Source organism: Ischnura elegans, chromosome 8 (genome assembly GCF_921293095.1).
Source record: "Ischnura elegans chromosome 8, ioIscEleg1.1, whole genome shotgun sequence".
Taxonomy (NCBI): Eukaryota; Metazoa; Arthropoda; class Insecta; order Odonata; family Coenagrionidae; genus Ischnura; species Ischnura elegans.
In genome coordinates, this window is record NC_060253.1 from 84,254,818 (window position 1) to 84,272,190 (window position 17,373).

The 17,373-nt window shown below is 36.5% G+C and overlaps 1 protein-coding gene across 3 annotated transcripts in view; it reads left to right on the forward strand.

Annotated features, from left to right (window-relative positions):
• Positions 1–17,373, forward strand: part of LOC124163423 (adenylate cyclase type 2-like) — a 579,364-nt gene that overhangs the window by 414,523 nt on the left and 147,468 nt on the right. For all 3 annotated transcript variants that reach the window (XM_046540331.1, XM_046540332.1, XM_046540333.1), the window contains one exon: positions 16,340–16,498. In XM_046540331.1, the coding sequence (XP_046396287.1) occupies positions 16,340–16,498 (159 nt within the window). The remainder of the gene's footprint in view (positions 1–16,339; positions 16,499–17,373) is intronic.

Sequence of the window (17,373 nt, forward strand, 5' to 3'; positions counted from 1 at the left end):
CCCTAGAACATAATACATGGTGTGCCTCTGGTGTGGAAAAAAACAGTTATATCAGTTTGAAAGGTACATCAGTTATAGATATATATTAGGGGTTATTCTACTGTGGAATATTTGTATAATAAATAATCGAGAAACTTAGTTTCAGGGAAATTATAATCAATATCCGAACATTAACGTTCGTAACGTTAACGTTGTCGTCCTCGGTGGCGGCAGGGATAAGACCTTGCCTATCATATCGAAGGTCGTAGGTTCGAGTCCCGCCTGGGTAGGTTTCCCCTTTTAGGGCATGGGTGTGTGTGTGATCGTCTTTTGTTGATTGTTTAAACTCCCGACGTAAAGACCACATTGTGCTGTTTTCGGGGGTAATCGAGATAAATTAATAAATAAGTAATGTAAAGGTGATATCGCACCCGAGCCTAGAATATAGTTTTCAATAACATTTATCATATTGTCCATAGATTTCACTAAAGAATATGGGAATAGCTTTAAAATACTTATTCTATATGTAATGATTCATTTGGAATATTCTAGCGAAGGCAAAAATAAATTTTGTCGAATACATCCGTACTCTCAAGATTACTTCGACATCCCTTGTCATTGCTGTAATGCGTCCACAAACTCGCGTTCAGTGATTTCGTGTGCTATTCTGTGGCCTTGTAAGTCCTGCTCATTCAACCTTCACATGCTCCCTCTGAGAAATTTGTGGTGTCTCATACTTGGAGATAATTTTGGATTCTCCAGGGGCTTTTAACATCAATATGTCTAAATGAAGATACAGCAATCTAGAAATCTAGGGTATAGAAATAATTTTGAAACTTGACATTGCTCTTCCATTCTGCATTATTATCAGATATTGGATCTATGATATCGAAAATGGCACGAGTTCACGTGGCACGATTTTGAAATGACCAGCTTTTTTATGTATATCTCTCGGGCTAAAACTTTTTTCCACAAATGGGCATAGCGTTGAGTAACATACCAAGGTCATACGGAAAAGTTGGGGCAAAGATTTTACTCGTTCAGTGATTTCGTGTGTTACTGTACCGCCTGGTTACTATGCCCTCATATGGACCAATATTGCTCTTTCTGAGAAAATTGTGGTGATTCATACTTGGATATGATATTGAATTTAAAAGGAATTTTTTTTTCAAATATCAATATCAGCAATGAATTTTTTCATATCAGAGATCTTCCTTAAGTGTCACTCGTAACTCCGATCACTTCACCATTCCACCCTCAAAAACCCCCTCCATCTACCCTCCACCCACATTGGGTCCCTGACCTGACACTGATAAGTAATCCTCCTTAACCACCCCTTCTCCACTTCAACTCCATAATAATGCCCCTTCTAAATCATGCAATATGGAGAGACAGGGCACTCGTGCGTACTTCCACCAATTTCCATCTCAACCGCCTGAGTCCCTCACGCGCTTCATCTTCGAATCAAGGAAGGACCAGGGCTAGCAAAAGGACACTTCAGACGGAATCCATGCCTGAAACTGCCTCTGCCGGTAAGTCTGCAAAGCCTCATTTAGAGGGCATGAAGAAGAAGACAAAGAAAACTGCTGAAGAACATTAGCCATCGGCATAATAGCAAGAGGAAGAAAATAGAAACACATCTTGCATTCACAGCAATGAACTTAATTCGAAGTCCAAATCGGAAGAAGGGTGGATAAAATGCTTTAATCGCAATGAATGGGCATTGGGCTCCTGAAGAATGCGCTGGTATTGACGATGCATATGATAAACTAAATAAATGTGGATTTTGCGACTAGGGTATATATTGATTGCTTGAAAAACAATTATTTAGACATACTATGCCTACAAATCTATCGTAAAACCTAGTACCCCGTTTTATCAGACCGGTCTGATAAAATGGGGTGCTTGATATATAACAAGAAAATATTAATTATCTTTGTTTCGGCTGATTAAAATTTTATTTCTTTGTTGTCAACTTCTAGCAGAAATATGAAGCATTTTTTCAATAAAAATTACCAGAGAATCATTGCTTAGTTTATGAGATATGGCAATTCATTTGTTCAGTACCCCGTATTGTCCAATTTTCTCCTACTTACCCAAAGCCGGCAAGATGGCCTGCCTAGGCATATGCCGAAAGGAGTACGGTCCTGGAAGGACGGTCGGCGAGATTGGCGGCTGTAGGCACGAATCTCCAGGATGCAGTGTGCGTCGAATCCTTATTATGTTGAAGTATAAATAACAAAACTTACCACTCAAAAACATCAACCCTGTCCCGCGCAGGAGACCAGATAAAACAGCTTTGATGTCCGCGTACATATTAAAATGGACAGAATCAGGCGAGTTATGAAATAAATACAGACGACCCGGCCGTAGCCTCAGCATAATAAATCGCAAGTTGATGAGGGAAAACACGAACATACTAAATATCAAGAGAGGGAAAAACAACCACCTATTGCCAGGGCGTGGCGTCGGTATGTGCATTAAAAGAAATGGAGAACGTTGACATATTACGAGGTCTGGCGGTAGCATCAGTGATTACATGTGCTACTCTATGGCCTTGTAAGGCCTTTACCATAATAAACGGTGCTTTTCTATTTCCAGACTTATTTATGCCAATCGATCCAGGTTTCGATACAAAATGCCATTTTCAAGGTTGAGATTTTCAAGATTTTTTAAAATGGCATTAAGTGCCGAAACCTGGGTCGGCTGGAATAAATAAGAGAGGAAATACACAAATACTTTTAATTATGTTAAAAATCAAATATTTCCACTGAATTACGCCGGAAACTGTACCTTTTATCTTGTAAGGCGTGTTAATTCATCCCTAATATGCAACAATATTGCTCACTCTGAAAAAATTGTGGTTTTTCATACTTGAGCATAACGTTGAGTTCACCGGTGGCTCTTAATATTAACATATCCAAATGAAAATACGGCAATCTAGAAATCTGGGAGCTAGAAATAACTGTGGAACCTACCAATGGCTGATAATAAATCGTATATTATAGCTTTTTGTGAGCACAAAAGGCCCTCCCTTTTTATTTTTTATAGTACTAACTTTAGATATTAGGCATATGTACGCGGCATTTTCTCATTCTCCAAATTTATGCGTTCGATAAGCGTAAAATTTTCACGCACCTCACGCAGCAAACAAAAGCAGCCTTGGAAATAAAAAGCGAAAATGTCGCCCTGCCTTTGAATGTTCATGTCAAAATTGAATCTATGATTTCGAAAACGGCACGACTTCACTTGGTAGGATTTTGAAATTACCATATTTTTGTTTAGCCTAGGCTAAAACAGCAGTGTGATGTTTTCCATTAACTCGTCTTTAACGTCTCGTCCTCGTTAACGCCTATCGGTACCATATGGTACCAGCTGGTAGTGCAATCTAAACGAACCTTTTTTGTTATTCATAGTGATTTGTTTGGGATTTTGAGCGTTTTAAACTAATAAGCATATTTATAATTACGTTTTCCAGAAAAGTTTGCTTTTTAAGCAAGATTTGACATTTTTGAGTAATTTTGATAGCTTCTTGTACAAAATAAAAAAATTAACGTTTCTGGAATTGAAATGTGAAATTACTAACGCTAATTTGATTTCTAATTTGACCCCTTAAGGGCCTAGCGGTACCACATTGTACCAGGCTGTATCTTCAAGACTATTAGTGCAAAAAGCATTAAATTTGTATCTAATATATCAGATTTTAAATTTGACTATTACGAAAAAGTTCGGATGAAATATTTAATTCAGGCGTTACCGGGTTAATGTGTACTTCATTTAGTATCCAAAATATCTAGGTCATGCGGAAAAGTTGAAGTGATAGCTAATATAAAGAAGAAACTAAGAGGAAGTGATTTGCCTCAATTTTTTTCCGGAAGCATTTTGTGAATTATCAGGGGAGTCCTAGATTCAAATATCACGCAATAAACGATTTACAGGGGCGGATCCAAGATTTCTTACTGGGGGGGGGGGCAAAAGCAAGGCCATATCCGGGATTTGTTCATGGGGGGGCACAAGTATACCCCGTAATACAAAGCGAATGCATTTATAACGGGACCGTATTAAAAAAATTGCATAGTTTTTAAGGTTCTGGGGGGGCACGTGCCCCCGTACCCCCCCCAGATCCATCCGAGCCTATGACGATTTATGTTTCTTAAAGCGTCACAAATGGTTTTTTAAAAACGAAATACTCAAGCCTGGATAGTTTTATCGATGGTGGAAGCTAGAATATGAAGAAGGCTCGCGATACTTGCTGGGAACATTTTGGGAATCATGGAGACATATGTGCCCGTTAAACTTCCAGCTTTCCAGTTAGATCAGCGTGACACGAAAATCACATTCCTTGGAATGTCTCCGGACACACTCCGTGAATTTTTCATCCTGTCACCGTCATGCCTTCGATATGGGAAGATGGGAATCTTCTAGTAGAAAATTCCACTATTTGCATTCAGTAGATGCGTTTCTTTCTACCTGTTCTGAGGCTTAGCTATAGGTGAACAAATTACAAAACATGTCCACTTTTGCGTTTCTCAAAAATTCTTGCCGTGTCTACAAAGTAACTAATAATATAAAAAATAAAAATAATATATATTTAGCGTGTATTAACCCAGATTAAAAAGTTTGAATTTAGAAGATAATATGTCTCACATGTGATAGTTTGGAAAAAGGAAGGTTAGTGCCTTAAAGTAAGTAAAAATATGAGCACTGCCCTCTGCACCACGCATATAAAGAGTAATTTCGTTGAAACTTCATACGCAACTAGTTAAAATCAGCAAGAAATCTAGTATTTTGCGTTTCAAGGAATTTTTCCTACAATTATTGCAAAATGGTCAAAAAAAATTCCAAAGTTAGTTTCATAAAAAAAGTATGGGAAATTTTCCAAATATTATAAAAAAATATTAAATAATAAAAAACAAAATCATTTAACGCTTTAACATTTGTTGAGGGATAAATAGCGTACTCTCCGTCTATTTCATCCATTTGTACGTCATTGTGAGTGTTTCATTCGCTTTTTGAACTACTTATGGGCACAAAAGTCAAAAACACGTGACACAACAGTGTTCCAAACGCCTTCTCGAAGCCGCTTGATGAATTAAAGAGCCAAAATACACGTAAAATATCCTGTACGTGAATAATCATTGTCGCAATTTTCTTGTAGAGGATTGATTATCGAGACGAATTGCATTATCTTAGTAACCGTTTGAGCTAGATTCATGAAATTTTCAGGGAATCAAAGTTTCAACAAATATAGAAAATTTTGCAATGATGACCATACCACTTCATCGATTCATGTGCGAGTTGTATCGTTACCAATATCCTTGGATACGCCTTATTTGCTTATAACTTTGTTGTTGAATAAGATACGAGGTTGAAATTCATAGACAAAATTACAATGATTCAAGTGTAATCGCCAGATATCGCTCAAATTTTGATAATTGATAGCAAATAGTCCAAGAGATGTAGTTATTTTCAGACGCCAACGCTCAATACATTTCGAGATATTAGCGACGAAAAGAACAAGGAAAAGGCCTTTTATGCATCTCGAAGCACAAAAATACACCGCCAGTGCTCCTAGCAACGGCATACTACAAGGGCTCATTTTTGTGCTGAGCTTTGCATTATTCAAGAGATGTAATTGAGAAAAAATAATATTTTGCAGCATGAAACGTTTCTTTCGAATGATATTTGTGTCATCATGTGATTAAAAGGTGACAGGCTACAGCGAATGTGAAAAGCAAATTTACTGCAGCATCCGAGAATTACTGCAATTGTCCCCGCTACGTTCAGGTTCGCACGATTCGACAGTACCTTCTTCTGTTTTTTTTAACCCAGGCGGAGGAGTGAACGAGAGGATCTCGACTTGATTGCGCATGCGTGATATACGGCCGAATCCAACTTTGGCAGGTCCACTTCGTTTAACTCGGGAATCATTATCGCCGTGAGCAAACTGTGACGGTCGGCACTCGTAAACGAGACTGCTGGTTAATCCGCTTCTCGTCGCAAACTAAGCCGCCTCAGGTAGATCGGTTGCCCCCAATCCTACCGATTGGGTCGCGCCGATATGCATGCGAATACTCAATGACTTCCAATTCGCGATGCGATTTCGATAACCTTCCGTCGCCTCCAGCACGCAGCTGAAAAGGTCGGACGAAATCCCTATTATGCTATTTCGGGTGATAAAACCAGAACTTCAGTTTCAAATTCATTTCACAGAATGATGAATCGTTCGTTTATTCGTCTAATTACATAATAATGTAAACGTTTCCCCAATAATCGACATTTATTAAAAAAAACAAGCACGGGCTCGGTTTTCTTCAATTAAGTAACAAGAAGCGAAATTTTTACAATAATCTATTAACTTAGACAATACAGTGGAACTTGGTTATAACGGCATCGGCTGTAACGTCAACTCGGGTTTAACGTCACATTTTATACAGACCAGCCAAAATTGAACATTTTATGTTGTACGAAAACCCGTTTATATCGTCAACAAATATTGCGACGCTCGGGTATAGCGTCAAAAATTTTGCGATTCTTAGGTTGAAAAGTGGTAGTGTGATTTTATTATGTCCCATAGTTCATAGAAACCATCTGTAGAAACATCAAAAGCAAAAACAGGTCACAAGCTGGACGTTGAGCTGGTGACGGGATGCAACTCTTTTGTTTTAAGAAGATCACAGATTTTTTTCGACAGTATAGTAAGATTTTTATTAGGCTATAAAATATTTAATTGTGAATATCATTTTTTATTAACGTTTTTTTATTATACATATTCCAATGTACGAGTAGATTTCAATAAACAGTGTTGTAGATAGCAGAACATTTGCGTTTTTACTTTGTCCTTTCACTCAGATTAAAGGCTGCTTTTTTTTATAACGTCACTCGGATATAACGTTAAAAATCTTCTGGTCCCTTTGATGAAGTTATAACCAAGTTCCACTGTATTTGGGAAGCAAAAGACAAAGTAAAATGGTTTATAAATTTTTCATGTATTACATCCCTTACTTGGAGAAGTTCCAATACCCAATCATGATCAATTTTCCAGAAATACTAGCAAGTTTTAGTTTTTCTTCGAAATAGTAAGTTTTTCTCCGAAATAGTAAGTAATAGATTACAGCAAAATGACAAGAGCTCTTTTAATGAATGATGAATTGCATTTGTTCGTCTAATTACATAATTACGTAAACCTTTCCCCAATAATCGACATTTTTTTTAAAAGAAACAAGCATGAGCTCGGTTTTCTTTTATTTAGTAACAAGGAGCGAAGTTTTTACAATAATCTATTAATTTAGACAATATTTTGGAAGCAAAAGACAAAGTATAGTGGTTTCTAAATTTTCTATGTATTATATCCCTTACTTAGAGAATTTCCAAAACCCAATCATGATCAATTTTCCAGAAATTCAAGCAAGTTTTAGTTTTTCTTCGAAATAGTAGAAAGAATTACAGAAAATGATAAGAGTTCTTTTAATGAAATTAAAAACAAAATAATCGAAGCGCACGGTATTCTCTCTGTATAATTTCCGTAGGTTTGGAAGTTTTTAGACTGGAGTATAGTGGCGTGAAATCAGAAAATGGCTGGTGTTTTTCAAGAAATATTTGCTGCAGTATAAACATTAAGTTTGTTTGAATATAATATATAGTGCGGATATTAAAATGCACAGCTAAGTACAGAAAATACGAAAATAGCCAATGGAATCTCTTGAAGAGAGCTTGCGTCCGCGATGGTTGTACTCTTAACTGTGTTATTTAATATCCCCTGCTATATATTTCTTTGTCATAGATATTATAAAGAAACAATCAACGTATCACCGACGCTTTGTTCTATAATGTGAGCATCTTCAAGGCTTCAGTTTCAAAAATATACAAATTTGGTTAAATCGTGCAGCTTTCCTTTGTACAAACGTTGCTTCTTCCTTTTATTGTATATCCTCGGTATATCGCCGTATTATGGTAGAAGTGATCACGAAAAGAAAATAAAAGGAAATAGACTGCAAAAGAGAGAGATTTAAAATGTCTTTCTTTCCTCGCACTATTACGGAGGGCAACGCTGTCTCCATCAATAAAATTAACGGCGTCACTCCCTAGGAAGACTCATTCTATATTTGCATTTTTCTAATGTCCTAACCTTGCATAGTTATGCAGGAATTTCTTGCCGTGGGCAAGTTTTTGCCAAAATATTTTACGATTGAATGTGATGAGTGAATAGTAAGCGTTTTAAAGATTCACAGGGAATGGAATTGGAGCCGCCGGAGAGCCGGAGACAACGAATTATGGCCGTTATATAGACAAACTTATCAGTAAATTTAAATTAAGCTATTGACGCAGACATCATAGCTTTGAGGCTTGTATAGAAAAAAAAATAGCGTGGACTGGAAGGCATCTATCATTCTGCTGAAGAACTAGTAGCAAACTTACGCACACACTATATTGACATTAGTTGTTTCTTGAACCTTCTGTGACTGTGCCCAGAAAACTTTAAACTTAAAACTCGCGAACGACTGTGTATCTCAGGTACCCCATTTATAATTCATAAATTATATGAACCATTTTTGTCTTTCCTGTTATTCAACACCTGGGCTCTTTCTTGATATACCTAATATTGATATTATACCTTATATTATACCTAATATTGATATTATACCATAATATTGATATTATACCTATATATAAGTTTTGGATAATTAAATAATTTGTGGGCTACATTTAGGTTTCTCTATTGATTTTGTGTGAAATGGCATGAATCTTTCATATTTTGCTATTGTAACTGTGCATTGACTAAAATCCAATAAAAAAAAAACAAATACAAAAGTTTCCATCATGTAGAACATTGGCGTTATTGAAGTTATAATATAATAAAGTTTATTGCATTCAACTTTTATCCCTGAGCAAACAAGTTTAGAATAAACTTTTAGAACAAACAAGTCTTTCTTTCTTCCGGCCAAAGGTTGTGTAGAGTAACTCAGTTACACCACCAATGAAAATTATAGTTCGAAAGATTGAACAATTTAAATGTAAAAAAACATTCAACGCCTAAATAATGACAACGAGGTTGAGCACAAATACAAAAATATCAAAGCGACAAAATAAAAAATAAAAAAAATTATACAACATTAATATGATTTGGGTTAGCTGAGTTACCCGCACAGTCACGAATGGGTTAATAGCCATTCTATCTTTTTTGGAGTTTGATTCTCCTCTCCTTATTTTATTCATGATCCATCCATTCATCCCAAGTCGTTTTCTTCAATGATTCATGATTTTTAATTACAAAATAGAGTTAAAAAGCGCATTTATTTTTATTTACTCATGGAAATCTTGCCCGTGAGCAGCACATAAACGGTCTTTTCAAACGTTAACAATGCACAGAAAAAAACACCCATGTCCTGAACAGAGACCAACTATCTAGGCAGGATTTGAACCTGCAACCTTCGTATATATGCAGGCGAGGACTTTTTAACACGTGTTGTAGACTTTTGACATTAAAAAAGTAGAGAGCACGATATCTTTGTGCAGCTTTTCTCTGTTCTGTTCCATGAAATTTCACTAACAATAAGTTCAGCAATCTAAAGAAAAGTTGGCAATTATAGAGATTTCGACCCGGCGTAAAACCCGTGAAAACATTTTTTTCTACCCTGAATTATAGCTCGCTCATGCATCATCGGGCGAGGCGTCCCTGCCAATCCGCAGTCTGTGGCGGAAAATATCTGGGATTTTATATTGAGTGAGTTAGGGCGTTTGATTTCCAATGATGACCTTTTTTTTGGCTGATTTCCCCTACTCCCTGAATCTGAATCTCCAAGAACGATAACGGATGGCTCCGCCGGGTCATAACCCCATTTGTCCCAATTGTTCTTCTCTCCTACCCTCAGTCGTCTCCCTCTTAAATTTTTCTCTTTAATACCATCCCATTCCATCCTCTCATCCTTCCCCAAAGTGACATTCGGAGCTATGCCGAGATGTTTCCATCGATTCCAAAGTTAGTCACAGTACCAAAGACAAACGCTAAAGTCCTTACTAATCGTCTTTTTTTAGGTGATTGTAATAATAATAAAAAAAAGAATTTCGTTTATTTTCGTGATCACTGAGGCCCATCAGAAAATAAATGTACAACTTTTTAAATTTTCAGCATTGGTACATAAATAGAAGAAAAGTACCTAATAAATAAATAGAAATTCAGACAAATATATCCTGCGCAGATCGCCAATAGCATGAAAACAATTCAGCAAAACAATATTTTCAACAAAAGAAAAAAATCACACTTTACTATAATAGATTAATTACGAGAATCCGCGACTACGTGATTCACTGCATATATTTTGTGCAACGAGTACTGTGTGCTCTGAGATAACTCGTGACGATGTTTTAACACGAGTGTATCGAGAGCGGAGCAGCAACCCCCCCAGCTAGAAACAAAAGTAAATTTAGTTCAAAAACTTTTTTTTGAACTAATTTTCTTGATGTACAAAAAAGTGATGTTACTATAAAACATTTTATTAGAGTAAAAAATGTTATAAATAATTTTAAAAAGATAATAAAACGCTATCATAAATTTCTGGAAATTTTGGTTTCATAACCTTTTCCGTGTTACAACTTGAATGACCACGGCTTGCCCCCCTCTAGTTTTGGTCCTGGGTACGCCCTTAGGTTTAAGTAACATTTTTCAAAATAATATATCATATTTGCATCACGCTAATATATGTGTCAACTAACCAGTATAACGTGGGTGAATACGAAAATAAAGTCATACTAACTGGCTTTCTAAATCAAATCTTCAGTTTAATTCTCGCGCAAGGCTTGTCAAATCATATAATAATTGCTATGCATCAAAAATATGCATAGATGCGTATAAATTACGGTGTTGATCGTTTATCGTGGAAATATTAAGTCATGTCATTATGTTAAGCAGTCGTTATCATGTCTATAGACTTGCATTATTAGCTTTCTGTATCGGTTTATAACGGGGATCTGGAACAGCACGCGGAGAGAAGGTAAATGTTTAAATATGAAAAAAGTATTAGTTACAGCTACAATTTATTTTACTTCCCTTCGTTTGAAGATATTAATTTTTTCTCAAAATACTGTAAAATTGTCCGGTAAATCATATGAAATTAATTTGTGTTTCTCTTGGTGATCGGTTGTTATTTTAGCCCACGCAGCCCTTAGAACGCCCTAATGAGTAGTTATCTTTAAGATCAACATGGAGAAATCATATAAGAACCCCACTATATTTCCAGTTCCTACAGAAACGCTAAATTTACGGAGATATTTGCCGAATAGATAGGTATGGGAATTCTTCGCCGCATGGTCTATTGAGGCGGCTTTTGGGGTATGTATTATGTAGATGTAGATAGGAATAATTGCTTGCCTTTATTCAAAGTTATTAATTTTTATCTAAATACTGTAAACTCTTACAGAAAATTGCACGAAAATTCAGGGTGTTTCTCTTAGTAATTGGTTGGTCTTTTAGCCCTCATACAGCCCTTACAACGCCCTCATGAGTTCAATAAGAGAGGCGCTCAACGGCGAAGAAAACTCATTTGCTGTGTGTGTGTGTAACGCTTTTCGCCTCAGGTGGTTGGCAGGGTGTCCCCGAGGGAAATCGAGTGGAATTATGGGAATCCTTGGAGTCAGAGGAGAAAAAGGGAGGGGGGAAATACTTGTTGCTTCAGCGCCCTTTATGTCCCTCGGAGATAAGGGTGCGGGGATGTAGAAAATGGAAGGGAAATCCTGCCCCAATCGCAAGAGCGCCCTGATTCGCTGGGAGCGCCAGATGTTGAACATTTTGGTAATCTCTGACACCTGGTGGCCTTAGATGGTCTTCGATTCAAAGAGACGGTAGGTCGGGGTGAAAAAAAATCGAAATAGTTCACAGTTGTTTGTAGGAAAAGAAAATGTGGGTAGAATGGTGTGCTTGTAAGTACAAATGGCAGAGGAAATAAGTGAATTGGCAAGGGAATTTTTGTGTGTGCGTTATCATTTCATATCGTAGATCATGATCAAGTGATAATTGTAAATCTGGTTTCCCCACCTCATTCCAGTTTCTCTTATTTTCATTTTTTTAGGATTTAGACATCGATGCTATGATGATGGTATAAGAAAAATACCATGTCGTATTATGCCACGCTATAATTAAGAATACACTGACACAGGTTTAAACGCTCAACTGATGTTATCAACCTTACAATTTTCCTGTTCAGAGCTTTCAGTTTTGTCATGGCGATAGTCTCTCACAGCAGCAGCAATGGACAAAACCGCAGTGTAGACCTACAAGAAAAAAAATAATTGGTAGTGTTAACGAATGCAAGTGATCCTTGAAGAAACTCGAAAATTTAGGAATATGTGTTGACATATCTTTATGAAATCGGTCTCGTAATTTAAAAATTATTTTCAATTATCTTCAAATTAATGTTTAATGGATTGCAACGCAGAGAAAACATGTACAATAGTGTTATGCTCCGATCGGAACTATATTGAAATGATGGAATCAGAGATAAAATGATGAAATTGATCGGTTAAATAAGACCTTAGAGCTTATTTTCACTCTGTTTATTTCAATTTGAAATTTCATTTCCGTTAAATTGAATGCTTACAAATGCGGGGGAAATGTGAGAAATTGATTATCTATGTGTATACCCGAATTTTATTAGAAAGTTGGGATTACGGTGGCTACGATCATGCACGCTTTTCTTTACGTTTCCTCTTACACTTAGGCAAGAAATATGCATTTTTCACTATAGCAACTACAATAGTATTGTTAACTTGCTGATTGGGAAGAAGTGGACTACCATTAGATAGTATGTAACTTAAGTGAAGAACAGAACTTTAATTTGTGGATTTATATACCGAAAGCGCAATTGATTTATTTGAGTGATTCTTGTTATTTCACAAAGGTAAAATATCTTTCGGATTTCGAAAGATTCTTGGGCATATTGTTCCCACAGCGTTGAAATAACCATGGAAATGGATCAATATTGCTTTATAGCTTTTGAAAGGGAACTCATATATTCCCAGGATTCCATTTGCCATCACCGGATGAATGTTGGCGTGATTTCGTACCATTAAGCTGAGTCTCGGCAGAATAAATGCATGATACTGAATGTCTGGATAGCTTTAGTATAAGGCAGATGGGTTGTGGGGCAGTTAAACGGGGAAATAGCATGTAAATTAGAAATTACGTACATGTGTGCTATTATCCTGTCTTTGAATGTGTTTCTAACTGAGCCAATTTCAGGAAACAAATCTGAGAACAGCGGGTGATAAATGAAAAAGTGATACATTCAATAGTATTTTCTCTCTGGCCCTATATTTGTGCAGGGGTACTATAAAAGAAGTGTGCATTTTTGAAAATGGTTCAAATGAAAATAGAATAACTTGCAGTTAAGTTTTTTTGACGAATTTATCATCACAAACAGTTTTTTTTACATAGTTTATAAATTTAAATATGTGCGCCCTTAGTCACTCCACAATAGAGAAACCCGTCGTCGAAAGTAGCCTTCTCCTAACGAAGGGGATCCAAAAGGGGATCACGGCTCAACGTCCCATCCGACGGACGGACTGCTGTACATGAAGTGCCCTTCTCAAGGTAATCAGGCAGAAATTTTTCTCGTTTCACAACGGTTTTGGTGTACCCCCACTAGTAAAAATCGCAAGGTGAGAGATTTATGGAATTATTATTATTATGGAATGGAGGATTAATGAAACTGCACCATTCTTTTATGATGAACCTATATTTTGGATACTATTCTAAATATTTAAAAGGAAAAACTGCCGGAAAAAGATATTTATAACACTTTGAAATCGCATTAATTTAATTGAATATATATAAAAAATGATATTCATAAATATAGGGATGATACGATTATTTTAAAGCCGATAGGACTCGTTCATTGCTATATTTATTGTGAGGGCCGTTTTATTTTCGAGCACCGATGGGCCATGAACAGCAGACGAAATGATTGATTGAAAATTATTTCATAGATAAATGTTGAGTTCACTAGTGGTGTGCTTTCGACATAATCGCCTCGGCGAACGAGGAATTGGTCCTGGCTGTGGACACGCTTTACTATACCTTCTTCATAGAATGTTGCCACCTGTGACGTCCAATGAATGTTGCCATTGTCCTGAAGCTCATTGCCCGTTTGAAAGGTAGGGCCTCCTTCGCTTCTATAGCGCTGGAGTGTTTTATCCCTATTTCCCTCCCTTCCATTCCTTTCCTTTCCCTGGAGGCGTCGGCGGGCTCGGATCGCGACGGCGCCTCTTTCCTTTTTCCTTCCTCTCCATCCCCTCCCCGGGTGTCCTGGCGTATAAGCCTCGGGCTTGGTTCCCGGCCCCGGTGCGTTGTACCCTTAGCAGGGTTCGCCTTGAACCCTCAGAATTCTTGCCCGTTTGAAAACGTTTTCCTCCAAGCCACATCTTCATTTCAGCTTAGCCCTTAACCGGTGACGTGCGTCCTGAGAGACCGCTGCGTTTTTAAAATAGTGAATAATTTCAAAATTGCTCTTTCAAAATATCTATTAACCTCGTGAGCGTCATAACTTTGTATAATAAGGACATGGCACTCTTAAAATTTAACGTTCTTATTATTTATTTCTGAAAATTTGCAACTGAATTTGAGTATTGGTCCGTGAGACCTCACGTCACTAAATTGGAAATCCAATAAACGTAATGCTGGTGGAAATGAATCAAAAAGTTGTTAAAAACATTTTCCTAGTGATTTTCCAAGAATAATAATAATAATAATAATAATTTTTAAGGAAGCATTTTTAGTTGCATAGCGTGGATAATTAAGTACTCAATTAAAAAAAGTACCATAATTAAAATAATAGCTCAAGTGTTTTTGATATAAGTTTTTTGATCCTGTTTCAAATAGCAAATTTCACTGAAAAAAATTGGTTCGTATTTGGAATGCATAATATTAAATGTAAGTTTTATAATAGTTGAGAAGTCATGGAAACATTAAACTAAACAATAAAGATGACTTCGTAACGTTTTACAAATTCTTGTTGTATTGCGGTGTCCGAGACCACACGTCACTGGTAGTGTAACAAGATTTGCACGTAACTGGTTAAGGGTTAAAGATGGAAGTCACACGGAACTAGGTCGGCGTTGCACGGCGGGTCATCGAAAATGTCGCATTGAAATTGCTCAAATTGAAATGCTGCATCATCGCAGAGGAGACGGTCGTTTTCATGAATTAGATCACTTCCAGAAGTCAGAGTGTCTCTTCTTTTGTTTTGAATGGGAAGGGACGTAATTTTTCACACCCTAGCCACAGTGTATTAAAATATTCTCTTTTATCGGCATATAGGTGAAGACATGTCAATGCTGAAGCCATTGGACGAGTTTTCTGGCTGCCACTCCGCAGTGCACAACTGCGCACTTGGCGGAAGAATCAATTGAGGCAGTGTAGTTGATGAGATTGATACTAAACTTTAACTAACAAATTAGGGTGAGAAATGAATGGAGCGTGTGGTACGTAGGATGCGCAGTTGCCCTATCCGCGTAGTACCCGCCTGTTGCTTGTATGGCGTTTTTGCTGAGCTATCGGTTGAAGTTGAAAGAAAACGGCCCTCGTATATTTATCCGTGTAAAATAATTCATTCACTCATAGCACTGGTGATCTAGGATTTAATACTTGTCCATTCCTGACAGGCGGCAGCCGTCACAAGCATTAGACTTCTCTTCAGCTGAGGATAGCTCTGAAACTGAGAAAGATCAGGTCCTTGAAAGGAAAACAGAATGTACACAGGAGCTGTGATGCCAAAAACACATTTGATATATCCACCTATATTAAAAAATTTCATGCCGTAAATTACATCGGATTTATCTTGCAATTCCAGTTTTGAGATATTTTTGCTGAATAATTTTATCGCAGCTTAAAATCCGGAGATATAGGAGTGATGGAGTGTGATTTTTCCATATTGAGATACACACTTGCAATTTTTCAATCTTATAAAAATGTATTACGGAGGCTTCCGTGGTAAGTTGATTGGTGATTGTTTTTCAGGTTTATTCCGCGTTGACTCGACGCGGAATGAACCCGAAAAGCAATCACCTTATAAAAATTTATTGTTTATTTAATTATCTATAATTACACAAATTTAATCCTTATTAATTAATCATATCATATTTATCTCATTATTAATTTTTATAATCGGGAAACATTTCAAGTGCTTGTTTCAATATCGTCAAAGATTATTGAAACTGGCAATAAGCAACCAAAATGGTCTACAGATACACAACATTTGTACGAAACACATTTTAAAAATCGGCTCAAATAAACATTAAAGACGATTTTATAAGTGCGTCGCTTCTCATTCATTTGTTTTTTTAAATTTATCGTTCCATTATTGTTCAGGTTCGTTCGGGAGGCAACTGGATTCAACGTGGATATGCGGATCGGTATCCACACCGGTAACGTCCTCTGCGGAGTGTTGGGTCTTCGCAAGTGGCAGTTCGACGTTTGGAGCGATGACGTCACCCTGGCCAACCACATGGAGTCTGGAGGGGTACCAGGGTGAGTAAAAATGAATTCCCCTCTTTATCAGTTATTATTTCTTCCGTATGATTTGTCATCGATTTTTATTTCAGTAAGCAAGAGATTTGAATTGATATCAACAATAATCGGGCAACTACAAAGAAATTATTTGCTTAGTTATTTTTGAAACGATACGTTAATTTAGGACAATTAATCTAAAAAAAAACTTTATTGCCGATATTAAATCAACTTAAAAATAGAAAAAAAATTGACACAGCATTTAGTTCATGAGGAACAATTTAATGAACATGCGTCGAAAAACAATTCTTCTTAAATTCTGCTAGATTCAGATTAGACAAGAACGTGGTAATGTAATTAATAATAAATTTCCCAGATCATATTGTATTGCGGTGTTATATTATTTGCACTATTTCTTTAAGATTTATTTTACTATAATTTGGATTTTTATATCGAAAAATATTTATGAAATTTTTTACGTTATGATTCCGTAGGTCACACGATTGTACTGCCTATAATTGATAATTCTTACCTGCCGCTACTTAGTGTTTCATGCATTCTATTCCTAGAGAATACAACTAATGTTGCATTTGATGGGAAATAGTTACTTTATTCATGAAGTCGATGGGTTGGATGTTCAAGGTTTTAATGGAGGATGAATTAGGTTACCGCGCAGATTAGAGCAATACCTGGTAATTTCATGGGTCAGAATATGATTTGATGTTAAATTATTTGTACCGTTTCTTTTGTTGTAATTTACCATTACTAACATTGAAAAATAGTCATTTTCGATATGTTTCCTCAGGGCAACACTTGTTTCGCCAATAATTGATAATTCTTATCTGCTACGTAGAAAGAGTTTCATATTTTCTATTATAATAGAAAAAATACCAAAT